A 19,745-nucleotide genomic window follows, 5' to 3' on the forward strand; every position below is an offset into this window, starting at 1 on the left:
AATTACTGCTGCAACATAAAAAAATATAATTAGATATGAGGGGGAAAACTATTTATGGCAACTGAGGGCCCTCCGTTAATGATCAGACTGAAGCTAAAACCTTTATTGATTTCCTTGTTAAATATACAGCTCAATTAAAGATACAGCTGATTAAAAGACAACTACAAATTGCAACGGTGGATCTGGACATGCTGGGGAAGATGGGAAACTGTAAGCCACCTATTGCAGATGGAGAATTACAATTTTTCATTCTTGTCTTCCACCTAATAACTGCAGCATAGTAGAAAATGAGGCTACACATGGTTTTTATTCTTTTTCAATGTGAAAACCATTGTTTCTTTAAGTTGTGACCATTCTTAAAACAGTGCTGTGATGCCCACAGCTATGTTAGTTCTGGGAAAATCTGTTAAAATTTGACTGTATATTTTATACAGTTCTGAATTTCAGCACTAAAAGCATAAAGCCAATGCTGATAAGCCACAAACAACAACAGTAATGCTGACCTCTGAATACATAAAGCAAAAATAATCAAACAAACAATACAAATTGACTTCCCTTGATAAAATGAAGTACCTGCTTAACACAAGCTCGACCGAGGCTCTTTTTCCTTCTTTCTGCCTCAGCCTTGTCACTGACAAATAAAAACCTTGACAGGCTATGTACCCTCACAACCAAAGAAGGGCAGAATTACAACGTATAATAGAAAACCTTTCTGTTTCTCACTAAAGAAAAAAAGCTGTTTCAACTCTATAAATTGTTGGAAGTTTTTTTTAAGTTGTGCACAAGTTTTAGCTGTGTATTATTAAGTCTTATATTTTCTACCTAATTACAATAGTCATAGAATGTTTTGTTCTAAAAGTAAAAGTTGTATTTAATGTTCCCAACAAACTTAAGAGAAAGTGATGCATACTGCATGCATGTTTTGAAAAAGCCCAGTCTTTTTTGATAATATAAATTATGCTTGCATTTGCAAAAAAAAAAAAAAAAAAAGTCTGTTTACCAACCTTTTTGTAGTGTTAGTTGTATTAATTAAGTTAGTAATAAAATGTTCCAATCCAGAGTTTATTTGTGTGTGTGTGTGTGTACCTGTAGGGAGTTGAGGAGGATGAAGATGTAAGCCATCACAATGGAGAAGGGCACCAAGACGCCACATAGCCATGTCAGTCCAAGGATGGGCAGGAGCACCAAAACTGCTTTCACTGCAGCCCTGTGCTCACACACACACACAAAAACAAATTACACAACAAAAATGTAAGACTAAACATACATTTGGGCAAACAAACAAAGATACACACACATTTTAAGTCACACCACAAAGGCTGAACTGGCTGACTGAGCTGAATTTAAACAACATCAGATAAAATGGATGTTAATATTCACTGAGCATTCTGCTTCCTCCTTGATCGTCTTGATCTCACTTCTGGGTTTCTCATCTTGTCAGTTCTTTTTGGACAAAACTGAGCAGCTTTGGCAGGCTGGGTGTTCCATATACAACATTGTGCGGCTGGGAAGGTTCATGGGGTGACAACTTCCCACCTTAAATCCGCTTTAATTCTGTTTAGAGTGGAATTAGCTTCCCGCTCAGGTGACCGCCAAACCACACCAGCTGTGTGTGTGTTCGTGCGTTGTGACATGGCGGGCTGTGAGCCCTAGTTTATTCAGCGGAGGAATGTGTTTGAATTTCCGAGACGGCTGCCACCCAGGGGTGCCAAATGGTTCAAGGCCTGCTTTGAAAACCTTCATAGAGCACCTACTGTGAGCCCTGGTGGGCTGAGCGAGTGAAAAAATATATACACTTAAACACAATTTTCACTGATAGGATCATATACAAGCCTGTTGTAGGAAATCTACTGGATCACACACTGCAGTTTCACTCTAATGACCTAAACCCAGTGTCAAGGAAAAATAGGAAGTGCAAGACAATAGCAGTCAAGATATTATTTCTGCATGGAAATCACACTCCATGGTACAATATATTAAAACTATTTAATCTTTTTCTGAGTAGTGTTACACAATATCTAGTCTTTATTAAAACTATTAAAAATAAAATGTCTATAATTTTGCATCTCATCATTGAAGGGGTAAGAAATTCTTTAACCCAAATATTTTACAGCCCATTTTTGAATATCTGAATTACCGTTCAATAAATATGAAGGACAGTGAGAGTGATGCTAATATCACATCACAGATGCCAAGATGATATTTTACACTGATGTTATTCATCTTAAACTCCCCCTCATATCAATTCATAATCTTCATAATAATTTACCAGGAGCATAACTACAGCTGCAACTGATAGTGCCTCTGTTTCCACTACAGCAAGTGTGAGAATAAGGCTCTGATAAATAGGAGTTTCGATGAATTCTATAATACCGGTATATATTCAACATTTCAGGAATAACACAAAGCCATTACATTGAAACTAAATGAAAATGATAGGTCAATAAGAGCTTTTAAATTAGATAAATCCAACACTTACACTTACATGTCAGAAAACCTATATATGAATAATTTCTTTGTCAACACACATTGATACTAAAACACAAAGCCCTTGGATTTTTAACCATTACAAGTGGTTGTATTTTGAAGTCTTTTATATGTACAACGCTAATGCAATCCATTCAAAATGTATTCCTATCTTGTTTGATAAATGAGCCTGGCTGTTTTAAAATGACAAATCCAATACAAAATCTTCCAGCTGCTTTTTATTTGACGCCCAGTGACTACAGCTTGTCTGCTCCAAGGCCTGTGGCCTGGGTGAATAATCTTAAAAAAGAGGACAAATGGCACCTCCTTGTGGTTAGTACCTGATTTGCTCATAGGCTTGTTCCACAGGACTAGTGCCCATGGCCAACATGATGGACCTTCTCTTGGCTGTGGAGATGGTGATGACGACCACCCGAGTCAGTATCATGATATTTACCTGGAAATAAATTGGAGGATATGGAAATGAGAGCAGGCAAAGACAAATGGACAGAGATGAACAGAACATCTGCTCAACGATAAGGGTAAAACAGTACAAATTGAAGCAGAAGAGAGAAATGGAGAGAGAAAGAGGAGTATTGGCTGATATATCTGTGGGTACAGTAGGAGCTTGTAGGAAAGGAAAGGAAAGGAAAGCAAAGCAAAGGAAAGAATAATAAAATAGAGACATATGTTCCTAATGATAGCTCTTTAAATATATTATGCAACCGTTATTGGTAGTATTAACTTATATAGTCTACTGTGGAGCTCTTTAGGACCACAGAACACTATAAGTATGCAATGGTTAAATGTGCCCAGTATTTTAACCATTTCAGGCTACATAATATAATTACATAATTTAATTTGCTGACCATGATGATGAAGATGACGGGCCCAGCAAAACCCCAGATAACGCCATTCTGGACACTGAGCCAACAGTAGCCGTCGGCTGAGTATTTGCCTGAGGCCGATGCCAAAGTGATGGTGACTATCAGCACCGGCAGACCTAGAGGGAGGGAGAGAGAGGGAAATAGATGCAGAGGAGAGGAATAAGAGATGAATGCAAGCAACCAGAAAAAGATAATCAGGGAAGAGGAAAGGATATGAAGTAGAAAGAGAGTAAAATGGAGCTACAGTAAGAGATTGCTGTGATGTTTTACATATTCAGAGTTCCATCAGCTAGAACATGTAATCAAAAAGAATAGACTGAATAATCTGACTCTTTGTGAGTTTGCATCCATGATTTTAACATGTCCTTTATAATTAAGGTATCAATAAATATCAAAAACAAATCATGTACATTCATTGTACAGGAGTGAAAAGAATGGTTTGGTCTGAGTCGAGCCATTTACCCCAGCCGATGAGATAGTAATATTTCATGTGTCGATCCTCGCTGAGGTTGACTGCAACCACTTTGCTCCAGAGGAGCAGCCCCTCTACCAGCATCCAACTAAATGCTGCCATGAAGAACAGATGAAGCAGTGCTGCCACAAGTGTACAAGCCACCTACGAATACACAGACACAGGAATGCAGACAGATACACATCATATTTTACATTTCAAGGTGAAATTCCTGAGTGACATGCCAGAACAGCAACCAGTTGAATAAGCTTCAATTCCGGTGCCAAATCTTTAAGGGCAACCAGTCATAAGCATCATCAGAAATGTGTGCATGTTTCCAGATGGGTTATGTATTGAGAAAGGATTGGTTTGTTGCACAATGCCCTGCATTTAAATTATCTGCAAGGGTTATTCTTTTTATTGAAAATTCTCAAAAATCCATTGCAAATTTGTGCACTTAGAAGGGTTAAAGTACCTTTTGGAGAGGAACTATAAATTTGTATAATGATTTAGTAACCATTATACAGTGCTATATTATTATGTTAGGGTTTTATATATACAGTATATAATAAAGGAATATGTTGAAAATATTTTGTGTTGTATTCGCATCTCATATTATCATTAGCTGATTTATTCCTAAATAATGGTAGTACACAACACAACATTTACAATTCAATCATCCACTGAATCATCCTTCAGCAGAAATTGAATTACCTCAGAATAATTGCATGTAAATGGCTCTGGACTAGACAAATCATGGGTAAAAACCCTTGTTAAGAACTAAAAAAAATGACCAGTCAGCCTGTATATACACACATGAGACCATTTGATGAATTTCCAACAAGTGGTCATCTGCCCCCATGGGTAAAGTCCACTCTGACCTGACCTGGGGTCAAAGGACCAGAGCAGGGGTCAAACCAACTACAAGCTATTGAGTGACCACTAAGACTGATTTGACAGTTGGGTTCACCTATGTCACATCAAATGCCAGGGACCATCAGTATGCACTCAAATCTCATTAAGCAAGCTATTAAAAAGACATTGGTGTGGACAAAGACTAAAATGTGTTAGACACCAGAAAAATCTTAAAGGGATACTTCACCCAAAATCGATAATTCACCAATTTTCTACTCATCGTCATGCCAAGTAAGGGTTTGAAGAACTTTCAGAGTTTTTCAAATTTTCATATTATGGCGGTGTAAAGAGCTCACTTTGAATCGTCCAAAACACACACACTATGAATAATCCAAATACCTCCATACTGCTCGTCCATAAATGCGCGAGATTCGCTGTGAGATGTTTGTTCGTCGTTGTAAACCATTGGATGTACGATGTAAACATGGAAGAACATCTCGCAGCAAATCTCGCGCATTTGCACAAACATCAACAGAGCCACTGAGAGCTACTGATACAACAAGGCTAAAAACAGAGATCAAATAACTTTTTTCCAAATAACTTTTTCATGTCGTGGCTTCAGGACACTTGGGTCAGTACGGACGAGCAGTATGGAGGTATTTGGATGTTTCATAGTGTGTGTTTTGAACGATTCAAAAGTGAGCACTATCCGCCGCCGTTATATGAAAATCCGTTGCCAGCCGGACCCCCTGGAACTCCAAAGCATTTTGATGACTCCGAAAGTTCTCCAAATCCTTCCTTGGCATGACGATGAGTAGAGAATTGGTGAATTATCGATTTTGGGTGAAGTATTCCTTTAACAACCCTTTCAAATTTTATTATCCAGGGTAATTATTCAAAGCTTATGCTGCACTGTGTGAGAAGATTGTAATATATAAAGTCTTGACGTACATACAGTATTACTTCATTTCATTTCGAAAAAATGTTTTGTTAAGCAGCTCCTATATCCAACTTAAAATCAATTCTTCATTCAAATTCTGCCTCAAACTGACATGCATCTGAAAACCATTTAAAGGGACAACGAGGAGTTTTGGAAAAGCGAAGTGTTTTCACACTACATTTATGAGCCTCCGCGCGCACCGTGAAATTCTTTGACCGGCGCAAGACGGACTCATGTTTTCATTCATCAAGAATTAAAGTCAGAGGTTGGAAGACGATCAGATACCGTCGTAGTTCCGACCATAAACGGAGATTCGGCGGCGTTATTCTCATGACTCGCCACGAAACCGAAAGTAAAGAAATGCTGGTCGGCTCGACCAGCGTTTCCACCACCACTAATAATAACAAAATAACGATAGAGACAAAACAATATATTTATCTAAAATGGGCCCATTAACAAGTGGTAACGTAGATTCATCCACATTAATATGAGACTTTTTTATAACCAAATAGAAACTCCTCGTTGTCCCTTTAAGCCTTATTTGTCCACCATCTGACTTTTTGTGTAATGGCATGAAATCCTATATGCATTTCAAAATAAGGAGCCCGTACCTTGTTGTGAATGGCTGAGCCGCTGCAAAGCAGAATCACCTGAGCACAGATCAGTGCGATGAAAAGATTCTTGTGAATGGACGTCCTGTCAGATTTGGGGATGCTATAGAAAGAGAGGACCATACTGTCAACAGATCTTGACTTAAAAAGTGACAGTATAACAGAGATTGAGAAAGTCCTATCATACATTTTAATACATAGATAATCTTGATAACATAACAATATAAGCACATGTCTCAGCCAGCGGACATTTTACACTCAAGTTTGTCTGAGCTATATTTAATCACTGCTAAACCTTGAACTTATTGAGATATTTTACTCTGCCACAGTGCAGGCATTAATATTTCCATTGGCGGAGTCAACACAATGACCTGAATCTGATTAGCTTTCAGTGCGTTGAATCACTTTCTACTTGTTCTAAATTTTCCATCCTGTTGATTATGTTACTGCATTGTTCCAGATGCATCGTTGTTTTTCATTATGTTACATTTAGACTTAAGCAATTTACAACTGCCTTTGACAGTTTCAGTTTGTCTTCTAGTATGTTTTCTTGCTGAGATCATATCTGATTATATTAGTATATATCCATAATTCAAGGCTATGCTAAAAGGTAGCATATATTACTCAAATAGCAGTTTTTAAAATGTTTCCACTTCATACATGACATAAATAAAACAGACAGCTGGAACTGCTTCAAAGATTAACTAAAGACCCTTCCATTACCTCCTCATGAGTTCAGCCTATTTAGACTCAACTCATATCTGCATCCCTTCTTATGATCATTATAATTTCTTTTAAGAATGTAAATGCATCTGGGCACATGTACGCATCTGCTCCGTGTACTGTATGTGTGTGTGTTGTGTGTTTAAGTACACAAATGCATGTACATCATACACCAGCATCAGTGTGAAATGCATGGCTGCGCTCTCTGATTTCAGGACAGTCATAAATCGCCAGGGCAGCTCCTCTCCAGCTGATTGTGATCCCTCAGTGACCCTAATCTTAATTAACAGCTGCTGAGCGCTGCCATAAACCTTCAGAGTGGACCCACATGTAGACAACAGTAATTACTGCATTAGCACTGGTCAATACTCATAGCTGCCTAAGGAACAGAGCAAACCAACTACTGCGCCAATAAGTTATCTTATGGTTGTTGTGTATAGGAGTGTGTTACAACAAACAACATGGGGAGATCTGGCAGTGGAATGCTGACTTTCATATTAGCAAATGATCATTTACCTTCTAAAACACGACTGAATACATGGCCCATAAAAATAAAAATACTATAAACTATACGTGTAGTTCACCTGTTATTACCCCTATATATAGTGATTTCTTTTAGTTTAAATTTATTGATGCAATTAGTTTGGCAAAGCAAAGTTTAAATGTAAAAAAAAAATAAAAAAATAAAAAAAATGGAAGAATCCTGTGCTGGCAAATAGGATTGGTCCTTTTCTAAGACTGACTCTTATGGTTGATCAGATTCCATGCAAGTATGACTCATGAAAAATGATTATATATGCACTTTAATTGAACTCATTTTTCAAAATGTTTCTAACATAAAAACACACACACATGCAAACAGTAAAATCAGCTACTCACTCCAGCACAGTGAACAGCATCAAGGTCACCACCAGAGCACATAGAGACGCGCCACAGCCGACGAACGTCAGCTTGGTCAAAATAAGCTGTTCCTCAGGACTCCACTGGGATAGAGGGGAAAAGTTGTTGCGTGAAGGAGGCAGTGATACAAAAAGAGAAAAAAAGATCCATGTCAGATATGCCTGGAGGTGAATAACTGAAAAATCATACATCTGATCCACCTGATGCCCTGTCATAGACAACAAATTTCAATATAGTTGAATTTGTGCATCAGAAATAGAAGAAGAAAAGTACAACCTAAAAAGATCAAAACGCTGGTGTTTGTTTTACTTGTTTATGTACTTTGGATAAGCAGAAAAAGCAGTTCCACCAATGCATTTTTCAACAGGATAGGCACACTGGGAGTGACACCTGCTGGTTTATATAGTGTACTGCAAATCAAATTCACAATTTCATGGATTTAGAACAGCAAATCCATGATTTAGATGTCCATCGTTGTAAAACATTAAATGATATTGATTGGCACAAAGAAAAAAACACCCTGTGCAATCAATATTAAATACATTTTCACAACCTTTACCATAGTTCAAATTTGAGATTTAAACAAATTTCTCCTCACGCAACCTCTAAATCTGTATCTGTGACTTAAGTCACTGCATTAGCAAACATCTCATGAGTTACCTTTGACCCCAGGTAGTTCATAAGCACTGCAAAGTTGGTGGTGTGGTTACAAAGACAAGAAGTGACACCAGAGTCTGCAAAAGTCACCCTGCAACCATCACTGGACCAGCTATTGGTATGACTACGCCTATACAAGACACAAAAAAATACACACTCATTGAGTTCAAACAGCAAAGAAATGTTGCTATCTTATTTTGGAATGAAAAACATTAAAAAAATCTGTTAGATTTGATTATTGTTTGAAATGAGCACATTGTCACAGCGTCAAAACAAGTGGATATATCCTAACAGTACTCAGTAATAGACTACCTTTACCTTAACGTATTTTTGTATAAATATACCAATTTATCAGGCCTGTTTATGTGACTGTTGTTGATGTGTCTGTGTTGTCAAACTTACATCAGGCTGAAATTCCAAAAGGCACAAATAGGAGAAACTCTTTGTGAATACTCCACCTAGAAACAGAAACATTTGTTTGCACTTGTTTTTCTTCTCTTTCTAATACACTCTTGATATATTGCTCTGGATTCCAACCAGGCAAAAGCGACATGGATAAAAGCCATTCCTTCTAGCTGAGAGATGAAAATTCCTTTATAGTGACATGCTCTGTTTGCTGAATTTATCAATTGGCAGCAGCTTAACTATAACTCAACTGCTATCCTCACACAGTGGTTGCTTTTACAACAAGTTCCTTAGTTTCAAAAAGGGAAGGTCCAAATTAGCACCATTAAACCTCGCAAAGTGTATGATTTGAGATATGGTTGACTTGACTTTCATCAGTAACTGAACCAGATTAGAATGGCTTCCATTCATCCAACCGTGACAAATCAGTCATGGTGTTCAAATATATGTAATCAATGTTATAGGCAATACAATCATATTGTGAGCAATAGACTGTACCACATGTGATGTGGAAAGAGTGTACTGGACGGCCACAGGGATGGATTGTGCCTTGGCAGCATCACGGACGGTGGCTGATATAACAGCAGAAGCCAGATGACCTGGGAGAGGCCTAGGTGGAAAAATAACCATTTACAACTGACTGATATGGTAAAGGTCATGCACTCATAAAAACTTCAATGCAAACAGGCATCCAAATGATTCCTACACTTTCAAAATGACTGAATTATCAAAGGTGCAAGAAGTTGACTGAAACCAGAGTAGACAGGAAATCTCCTTTTTCATGTATGTAGTTCACAGATTTTGTGAACTACATATTATTATATATATATATTTGAACATTTATGGGCCATTTTACTTGAGGTACTTAAGTGTTATTATACCTCCAATGAAACACTGTGTTTTTTCTGCTGCTCAGATGCTTGCAACAGTTGATATCCTAAACTCTGCATTTATAAAATATTCATAAAGATGTAAAATCAAGCAAAACTCATGTTAAATCAAGTAGGGTGGAGGTGTAAATGAATAAGATATGACAAGAGACAGACTACAACCAACCTTTTAGTTTTGTCTTGATGACTCACTGGAGGGTCCTGAGCTTCAGACACAATCTCACTCAGATGGCTAAAGTGGGTATGAATGAACATGACTTCCTCATATCCTGATTGAGGAAGAAAACAACAACATCTTTATTCCTATCCATTAGTGACACAAAATATTGTTTTGAGCATCACTTCATTTTCAACAGTGTCACAACTCAGATGCTCTTTTCACATATTCTTGGACACTCAGACACAGATTCACAGCAAGAATAACCACTTGTGCTGTGTGTACAAATGACTGTTATTTATGTGTCAAGTCATGTAGCAGACATGTGATTTGGGTTTTGTTTTCCAACTCAATAAAGTTTGCCTCTACTGCAACAGCATTTCCGTGTGTGTTTTTCTTACCCAATGTATGTATCCTCTGGAGCTCAGTGTCAGGGATTATCAGCTCATCCTGACCATTGCTGCTGGTGGTATGAGAGCCAACCACAGATGGCTTGAAGACTTGACTGCAGTGATCTTCAGACAACCTCTGCCATCTCATGTACACATCTGGTAGTAAAGAAATCAGATGGCAACCCAAAAATGAGTTACAAAGCCAAATGCTACCAGAGGTCAGGGTAAGTAGCAGTATGGCAAATGTAAAAACCACAGCAAAATAAAAAAAACACAAAGCAAGGCAACATACTACAGAAAAAAAGACTCTTATGCAATCACCACATCACAGGGAACGTTTCTCTTTTTTTTTTCAGGTGAAATGTGTCTGACAGTTTTGTGCATAAAATGTTCGGCTATGAAATCCAATTTTTGTTTTTTTGTTTTTTTCAGCTTCACAATCTCTAGTCACCTCCGAAACCTCTGAAATCTGTTCTTAAATGTGCCTGAGATGTTTTTATTACCTATGTTCTTGGTTGAAAGAGTGAAGCCTCTTCTCTCAGTAGATAGCATGTCTGCAAGACCTTCAGTGAGGCTGTCAATGCTCTTGACAATATTAAATGGTCCCACGCTGACCTGTACAAGAAGTACAGAACAATAAAATATCAGAACAGGATTCCTTGGAGGAACATTATATTTGTAGGCAAAGAACATGTGATCTCATCCCTAGGTCAAAAAATGCAATATAAAAATGCAAAATAAAAATTGCTAATCCAAAAAAATAGCATAGCATCATAAATCCATGTAAGAAACACAGTTCTTTCATACAACCTGGCAACACTGTAGTGAAACTGTCTGCACATATTCTGCATAATAATCATTCACCGCAGATGCTTTTTGGACAAAGACAAATAAACACGGGTCACCCCCTCACCCCATCCTCTGTCAGGCCCATCCACTGCGTAGCCATGTGGGGCTCCAGCATCAAACTTGCCACCTTCAAATAGTTAGTCGCAATGGAGACCATGATCTCTGCTGCATCAGGTCTGCCAGAGTTAGCATTGGCCAGTGCAGTCACATCTATTTCAATCATGTGGGAGAGGTAGAGGACATCACTGGGGGTGAGGATGTTTGGGCCACCAGCCTCCACAGTGTGCAGGACAGCCTGGGACAGCTGCTGCAGTGAGGTCGGATCTCTGTTCCAGGAAGCGTTGACACTCAGCTTCTCCATCACCTGAGGAAAAACACAGGAAAGACGACAATTTTAACTTGATTTAACCTGGGAAAAGGAGAGGATATAATTCTACTGTAACCATAGTCAGTATCTTCTCTACTATACCTCATCATGACATATTAATTCCATATTACTACAAAGCTGGAGCATACTGCTATCTTTCCTAACCATATCAGAACACAGTGTTACCTCTCATGTCTTGAGATGCCTCTGCAGCAACGACTCTTTGTTAATTCATCAGATTGTATTACAGGTGCATTTCAATAAATTAGAACAGGGGTCTTAAACGTTTTCCAGGCCAAGGACCCCCAAACTGATGGAGAGATGGAGCGGGGACCCCCTACTTATAAATATTGTATAAAATTGTGTTTTATAGCCTATTTAACTGGTCCTGTAGTGCCATGTGCCAAAAGTGCCATATTCTGGACTATAAGTCACGCTTTTTTTTAGGAGTTTGGCTGGTCATGGGACTCCTATATTTCGAATGGACTTACATAAAAAATATATGCCATGCCATCTATGATAACAACAGGTCACAACTCTCGTGGTAACTGAACGCTGCTACTGCACCAATAAAAGAATTACACGACTAAACCATAAAAAGACAGAGAACACAAAGCAGTGTTTCCCCCACTGTGTTTTTTTCTCAGGCTTTTTATGCATTTATTTTGAAAGGGCAGCTGGAGAGAGACGGGGACGCGGAGAGAAAGTGAGAGGGGCGATTGACACGCAGCGATGGGACTGTCGGAGGGTCGCTGCAGAGGCCGTGCTCTACCAAGACATATGACGCTCGCAACTCACCCCCAGTCGTCAGCGCCGCAGTCACCGGAGCTGATTCTGGGAGCATTTCCACCGGGCCCGTCGTGTCATGTCTCGGTTCCACCAAGTGTTTCAGTGACGGCCAGACGTGGCGGCGCGCGTAAATGTCACCGTCGTATGAGTGTGTGTTGTTAATTAACAAGTGTGTATGGAGAATGAAAACTAAAGTCCCATCGTTGTGTAGCCGACGGTTCAGGGACCGAGTGTCAGCACCACTGACAGCAGTATGTGTGTGTGTGTGTGTGTCTTTATTTTGTTTAATTGTATTATGGCTTACATTTAATGAAAACCCCAAATTCAGTATCTCAAAAAATTAGAATATTACATTATTATCATTAAAAAAATGATTGTTATTACAGAATTGTTGGTCTTCTGGAAAGTATGTCCATTTATATGCACTCAATACTTGGTTGAGGCTCGTTTTGCTTGAATAACTGCATCATTTCCGCATGGCATGGAGACAAACAGCCTGTGGCACTGCTGAGGTGTTATGGAAGCCCAGGTCTGATAGCGGCCTTCAGCTCGTCTGCATTTTTGGGTCTAGTGTGTCTCGTTTTCCTCCTGACAATACCCCATAGAATCTCTATGATTCTCTACGTCCGGCGAGTTTGCTGGTCAGTCAAGCACAGTGACATCATGGTCACTTAACCAGCTTTTGGTGCCTTTGGCAGTGTGGGCAGATGCTAAATCCAGCTTGAAAATTACATCAGCATCTCCATGAAGCTTGTCAGCAGGAGAAAGCAAGTGCAGCAAGTGCTCTAAAATTTCCTGGTAAATGGCTGCGCTGACTTTGGACTTCAGAAAACACAGTGGACCAACACAAGCAGATGATGTTGCACCCCAAATCATCACTCACTGTGGAAACTTTACACTGGACGTCGAGCAACTTGGATTCTTGTACCTCTCCACTATTTCTTGTCTGTATACAACATCTATTGCACGAATTTGGGGTTTTCATTAAATGTAAGCCATAACCATTACAATTAAACAAAATAAAGGCATGGAATATTTTAGTCCATGTGTCATGAATCTATATCAGGTATTAGTTTCACTTTTTGAATTGAACTATTGAAATGAATGAACTTTTCCATGATATTCTAATTTATTGAGATGCACCTATATGTGCTGCATACTGTCCAACTCACAAGTTTAATCTGAGGATCCTTGCTCAGACTACTGAAGAATGGTGTCTTTGGTAAACTGAAAACATCCCATGCTTCTGCAAAGACAAAGACAAAGACAAACATAATACAACAAAATTAAATCCATTACAAGTGCTGAAAACAAGTCATATACTATTGTCCTTGATTAAGCGGATTGCCTCCACGTCTATATCATCACATTACTGTACATAAAGAATAACATGCTTAAAAAGCTGCTTTATTATTGTTACCTTTCTTAAACTGGCAGACAGCCCCTCTGTATGAATCACACTTGACTAGGCTCCAGCCCCCAGTAACAGGGTCAAAGATGTCACAATCCTCATCAGACTGAGGGCTGTGGAGGAACTGAAGGAAGAATGTTTGATTCTGGAAGGAATTTCCATCCTGGTCGGAGTCTACTTGCACATTTGTAAACATAGTGAAGTTACCTGGTGAAAGAAATGGTCATGGTTATTCTTCACATTAAATATTTGAACATCAAAGAGGGACTGAATGGCATGTCCAGTCCATCAGTTGTTGGGGTAATGTCCAAATAATTTGATTTACCAAGATAAACTTCAAGATAGGAGAATCAAGTTAGCCACAAGATAGTGTTGAGGATTTGCTGTCACATTAACATGTAACTAAATTTCTTATTTTATTTTTTAAAACATCTTTTCCTTAATTAGGTCTAAACCATCAGTGTAGTTTTAAGCACAAGACTGATGTCTTTTCATAAAACATTTAAACGTTGGTAGAAATGGCAGCTGATGACAAGACTAGCCATTACTCGGACCAAATCTATGGATGTTCAGAAGTGTGCTCTACGTATACAGTGTATACGTAGAGCACGCTTGAACTGGTCTGATGAGGAAGAAGGAAAAAATGAATACGTCTGACAGGATAGCAAGTACTGCCCTGTTGGCTGGAGATCATAGGTTCACAGCCTTCATCAGCTAGTGTACTACATACCCTAGCTCTGTCTGCAAGTTAATCCTTAAACGAGTGGCAAACACATTCCTACACTGTAACTGTCAATATATGGAGGAGTACACTATCCTCTCTCTACACTCAGTTTCAAAGGGGGAACACTGAGGATTTTGGAGCTTCACTGCTCACTGGGGAGCATGATGTCAGAACGGGAGTAGTTTGTTTTGAAGGGTGGGATTCAGAGTGACGCGAGTTACAAAACATTTACAAGAACCATTAGGAACCCGATGTTTGCCAGTTGCGTGGTCACCATCTCTCCTATTCAGTGTCGGGTGAGTAAAGAGAGAGCAGGAGAGACAGATTTCCCCTTTTCCACAGTTTCATGAAACTTCTAATGCCGGAAAGGAAAATTGTGTGTGTTTGACACAGACAGTTTGCCAAGGCATGCCACAAATTCAGGAAGAATTAGGGATATCCTAATAAAATCTTTTTTGCTGATCCCAATCTGAGACATTAAATACTAAATGTCTGCCAGTACCAAGTCCTAATGCTCATATTAACTGATGACTATATTCTCCTACGTAAGAGCTGCACACAGCACAAAAACTTTGTTAGCACAGACTAATACTATGAGTGAATTAGCACAGCAGTCAATCTTTTTGATTGGATCCAGCAATATATAAAAACTTGCATGTTCATTAAATTTATATAGGTAATTCATCACAGTGTGTTTTTTATTCAGTGATAGTAATATAGTTGAAATACAGAATAGCCTGAAAGACTGCCAGTTTTGCATTGCCAAGTGCATTTATATGCTGGAGCAGGACATAAATTCAAGGGTCAGGTTGGGGAATTTATGACATAATGTAATAAAGTTTGTAAACTTGGGAGTTGACATGTCTTTTCAAACACTGGCACACTGTAGCTATAGATCAGTGTATTTTCTTACATTAACCTGAAGCAGATGGGGGAAAAAACTGGAATCTGTCACAAAGAGACAAAATCACACTTGGCCTAACTTCATGTCTTGTCATTTGCAATAAAATGTTCTTGTTGACTATTCTTCTCAGTGCGCATTTTTATCAAAGCAACTTCTTAGCTTTCCACTTACTTTAGATTGGTTGATGACAGTGTAAGTGATCCTTTCCTATGTTATTCTTAAGACCAACTTCTAGCTATAGTTGGCCATCTGTGCAAATTACATCACCATCATCTATGTAAAATAATGTCATCATCATCATGGTCTGATAAGAGCTGAGGACAGTTAGAGAGGAAAATGGAACACAGACAGAGCAGATTTTTGGCCTGGTTGCATCTGTGATTTATGTGTAGTGTTTATTTTATTCTGCTTGGTGATGCCAGATGGGTGGAGCTCAGATCTTGTCATGTTACTGAAATGCGTATATAGTCCAAATGACTTTGAAATGCTCTCTTATGTGATTGTTTTTCTGCATAGCAACCCCACCCAGCCTGAGTGCCAAACTAGCTCAACTGTAAATAGCATGTAAAAATAATGCTTAACCATAACAGACCTCTGGGATAGGTTAGAGTCTCTTCTGTTCTGCTTTGTACAGTACTAACACTTCCTGTATTTCCTTTAGTAGTGGTGATTTGCTTTGATTTAGATTCTGGTATCTGTTCAGTTTTCCCCATCCCCACGCAGAATCCTGACTAATGTACCTTGACATGGGTTGTCTCTCCTCAGCATGGTGAGAGAGGACTCTATTTTCTTGTCTGCTTCACTCCACTTGAACACCAGCCCAGAGGAAATGGGCGAGCACTCTTTTTCCATGGTGAGGATTTCACTGCCATTCAGTACCCGATCCCAAATGTGTAGCTCTGTAATGCTCCCCGAGAATGACTCGTCCTTCTTAAACGAGCCCCCAAAAGTGTCCTGCTCCTGCCCGATAATGAAAAGTCCATCAGGACCAATGCTATCAAAACTGTTCAGGCCATCACCCCTTAATAACCCAAGGCCATCACTATATAGTGCCCAGCGTCCTCCATTCTGGCTCCAAGTAACACAGAGAGAGTGCCAGGAATCGTCGTGGTCAAAGACCTCTTGGTAAGGCCCATGACTGCCATGCACCAGAAGAGCCAGCTGCACAGGCTTGCCCTGGATCAGATTTGCTCGGAGCTGGAACTCATTAATATATGACTGGATGGAATAAGAGAAGATGGTGGAAATTCCAAAGCAGTTGGGATCGAAGCGGAGACGGGTGCAAACGGTCACTGAGCCCATGGAAGGGAACTTGTGCAGCAGACGGGCATAATTCTTGTCCGAGCGCCCGGGGAATTCCAAAATCAGGGTCTGAGAGGAACCTTTGGTTTCAACCCAGAGAGAGAGAAGAAAGAGACGATACTATGAAGGAAAAATCCTGGCGCAGCTTTCGGAAAAGATGGAACCTAATCATAAAATTCCACTTTGTGGTCCTATTCCTACTGTAAACTTGGGAAACATTTATTCATTGTGGCTAAGAGATTTGTATGATAGCATCGTCAGTCCCATTTTGTATTCTATTTCCCTTGTTAGTGAACAGACAGAAAGGTATCTTGGACAAGAAAAACAATGAGCTTACTATTCAAAAAGAAAGGGTGCTAATAAAGCAACATAAAATGTAAACAAACAGCACTCTGAACCTACTTTTCAGATGTGTCATGACTTTCCTGGCAATCCACACAGGTTGAGAGATGTTCAATGAGTTCAAAAAGCTGGTTAGATTTTGGTTTTCTTCTGGGTTGGAGACTGCAGCTAAGGCCCCAGAGCGCTGCTTACACAGTTCCCCTGCACTGCTCCACTGCAGGCCATCTGGGACATACTCATAATAGGAATCATCAAATGTCAGGGTTCTGGTTTCCACTTTAAAGGCTGTTCAAAAAAGACAGAAAAAAGAAATTGATAAAGAGATTCCTACTAGATTTGATTGACAAAGATTAAGGCTGAAAGAGCTGACTGTGTTTTAATTAGATTCTGATATCCCAAAGACATTTGAATCCTTTTCAGATCATGTCTGGGTCATCATGGTACAATCTCAATACTGTCTGGATAAGAAAACCAGTGTCACCGTTTAAAATTTAGACTAAAATCACTGAGTACCTGTGAGAACTGGTGAGACAGACTGCTACATTTCCAAAGTAAAATGCTTCACAATCAAAGTGATAGGCTAGTTACAAAGAAAAAACATCTAATGCTGGCACCTGTCACACAATCAAGGCTAAGTTTATGTCTAAGCATAATGCAAAATGTTCAAAGATCAGGCAAAAATAAAATAATTACAATAATGATGAACATTTCCATTCACTATATTAAACAAACAAGGTCTTAGACACATCAAGATAAACAGCCGGGGGTCGACTTAATTATTGCAAAATATGAGGGAGAAACAGGTATGCATAATAAACACAGCACAATCAAACTTATAATTGAAGCAAGTCATGCAAAACATTTGAGAAACACTACATTTTTGTTCATTTACTGAAGTAATCTGAGGAAGGTTACATATCATGGCATCACCATCTGGCTTGCCTGTGTGTTTTACATTACCTTAGGGGAGTCTGTCTGTGACAGTTTTGGAAAGTGGAGCTGTTTAAGTGTAGACGTACCTTTGGGTTTAGAGGTTCATGCTGGAACTTGGTCTAGCTTAACTGAAATGACCCTCAACTGGATGCTAACATAACATTTTTGGGTTGGAGGTAGAAAATAAAAAGTTAATGTACGGTAGCTAAAGAATTGAATGTTAGTGTAAGCTTGGCTTGGGGGGCTAATGAGTTAAAATAAATTCACTTTTCTCTTTTTTTCCAAACATGAACTTAAGTTTTACCTCATACCACGGCAGAAACTGCCTAATGTAGATGATAAGACTTTACAGCACTTAAGCAATTAATTATGCTAGTTAGCAACAGGCTAACAGAGTAGCCACGTTAATTGGCTATACTACTGTACATAAAGAGATTGACTGAGACACTAGCTAGGTAGCAAGCTTAGCTAGTTGTTCAAAACAATGCAGGTTAAATGAAATTGTTTAGTTAAAATAATAATGCATAATACATAATAAAGCAACTCACCTGATATACAGCTGTGAAAACAAACCTGAAACATGAGATAATATAAATATGATATAAATTTAGCTCATTCTTGAAGTAAGTTCGCGGGACAAAATCTACGTTACAATGACGTAGCCTATAAAGCTTAACAACAGGTGTCCTGAATAACTGATCAGGACATATTAACGTTATTATAACTCATACAATTATGATACAAATTTGTATCATTAACAGGCATCAAGAGATATAAGCGATTCAAATTTTTTAACAACCTAATATAACATAATAAAGGCTTTACTTTTACATCACTACCCTAACTCCACATTTTACAACATTTTTTTTTTTTTTTGGGGGGGGGGGGGGGGGCAGCTCCACACGTGAACACACGATGGACACAGTTGCATCTAATTATTCTTTTACAGGGACGTGAGTCAGAGGCAAATGAAAGCTTTATACATGTGTTGCACACAACTCTGAAAAACTTATCCTGATGAGAAGTCGACATGGTGACATTATCTGAAATCCTGCAGAAGATAAAACAGACATAGAAAAGTGGTGTACTTACAAGCAGCCCTAAATTGGGGAATAACCAGTGCATCCTGAAAAAAAAGAAGTACATTTCCTTCGTACTGTCCTTTGATTTACTGTACGAGCACAAGAAGTAAAAATCAAAAAACGATTAGTTTGTCTTTACCTGAACTTTTCGTCTTGTTACAAACTTTTTTGCGCGTCTTCTCATTCCAATTGCGTAGTGTCAGTGAACGCAGCATTCAACCACTCCTTAAAGAGTCTTTTACACTTCCAGTAAGTGAAAAGTTTCCCGAAATGTGTTTTCCTCGCAGCTGTGCTCTACCAGTACAAGAGCAGTCCTGGTAGTAGCCGACTCCAGAGAGCATGAGGGGAGGATGCGGAGGAGGCTGCAGGGCGGAGGGGTGGGTGTAACCTGCTGCGAGCAAAGGGCTAAGAAAAGTAGGGTTCAAGGACCTCCAGGGGCCTTTGAGTAGTTTCCAGTGGTCTAGTCAAGCTAGAGGCTTGCACAATGATGTAATACACCAATGAATATGAATCCATTAATCAGCTTAGTGAAGTCACCCTTTCCTGCCTTACTAATAAACGTGCAGCCAAGGATTATCCATAGACTAAAGTATGTTTTATGTATTAGACACCGAATGGTTTAATTTGAATGAGGTTGTAACCTCAGTGAGGTCCCAGGAACATGAAGACCATACATTAGTTTAGATATAGGTCCTTAGATTGTCATTG

At 39.0% G+C, this 19,745-nt stretch overlaps 1 protein-coding gene across 3 annotated transcripts in view; it reads right to left on the bottom strand.

Annotated features, from left to right (window-relative positions):
* LOC146988872 (adhesion G protein-coupled receptor D2) overlaps positions 1-19,391 on the bottom strand; it is an 87,272-nt gene extending 67,881 nt beyond the window's left edge. For 2 of the 3 annotated variants that reach the window (XM_085774603.1, XM_085774604.1), the window contains exons 1-20: positions 19,177-19,378; positions 19,048-19,081; positions 18,504-18,528; positions 17,083-17,307; positions 16,119-16,760; positions 13,760-13,957; positions 13,512-13,585; positions 11,248-11,547; positions 10,838-10,949; positions 10,344-10,490; positions 9,952-10,054; positions 9,394-9,505; positions 8,893-8,948; positions 8,494-8,620; positions 7,813-7,916; positions 6,211-6,313; positions 3,816-3,969; positions 3,336-3,469; positions 2,808-2,923; positions 1,087-1,207 (exon numbers count right to left, since the gene is read on the bottom strand). In XM_085774603.1, the coding sequence (XP_085630729.1) occupies positions 1,087-1,207; positions 2,808-2,923; positions 3,336-3,469; positions 3,816-3,969; positions 6,211-6,313; positions 7,813-7,916; positions 8,494-8,620; positions 8,893-8,948; positions 9,394-9,505; positions 9,952-10,054; positions 10,344-10,490; positions 10,838-10,949; positions 11,248-11,547; positions 13,512-13,585; positions 13,760-13,957; positions 16,119-16,760; positions 17,083-17,307; positions 18,504-18,528; positions 19,048-19,080 (2,886 nt within the window). In that variant the 5' untranslated portion in view covers position 19,081; positions 19,177-19,378. Of the gene's footprint in view, positions 1-1,086; positions 1,208-2,807; positions 2,924-3,335; positions 3,470-3,815; positions 3,970-6,210; positions 6,314-7,812; positions 7,917-8,493; positions 8,621-8,892; positions 8,949-9,393; positions 9,506-9,951; positions 10,055-10,343; positions 10,491-10,837; positions 10,950-11,247; positions 11,548-13,511; positions 13,586-13,759; positions 13,958-16,118; positions 16,761-17,082; positions 17,308-18,503; positions 18,529-19,047; positions 19,082-19,176 lie in introns of all 3 variants that reach the window. The other variant, XM_085774605.1, reaches the window with a different exon arrangement.
* Positions 19,392-19,745: the final 354 nt, after the last annotated feature.

Source organism: Trachurus japonicus, chromosome 4 (assembly GCF_045865225.1).
Source record: "Trachurus japonicus isolate A0001 chromosome 4, Traja_1.0".
Lineage (NCBI taxonomy): Eukaryota > Metazoa > Chordata > Actinopteri > Carangiformes > Carangidae > Trachurus > Trachurus japonicus.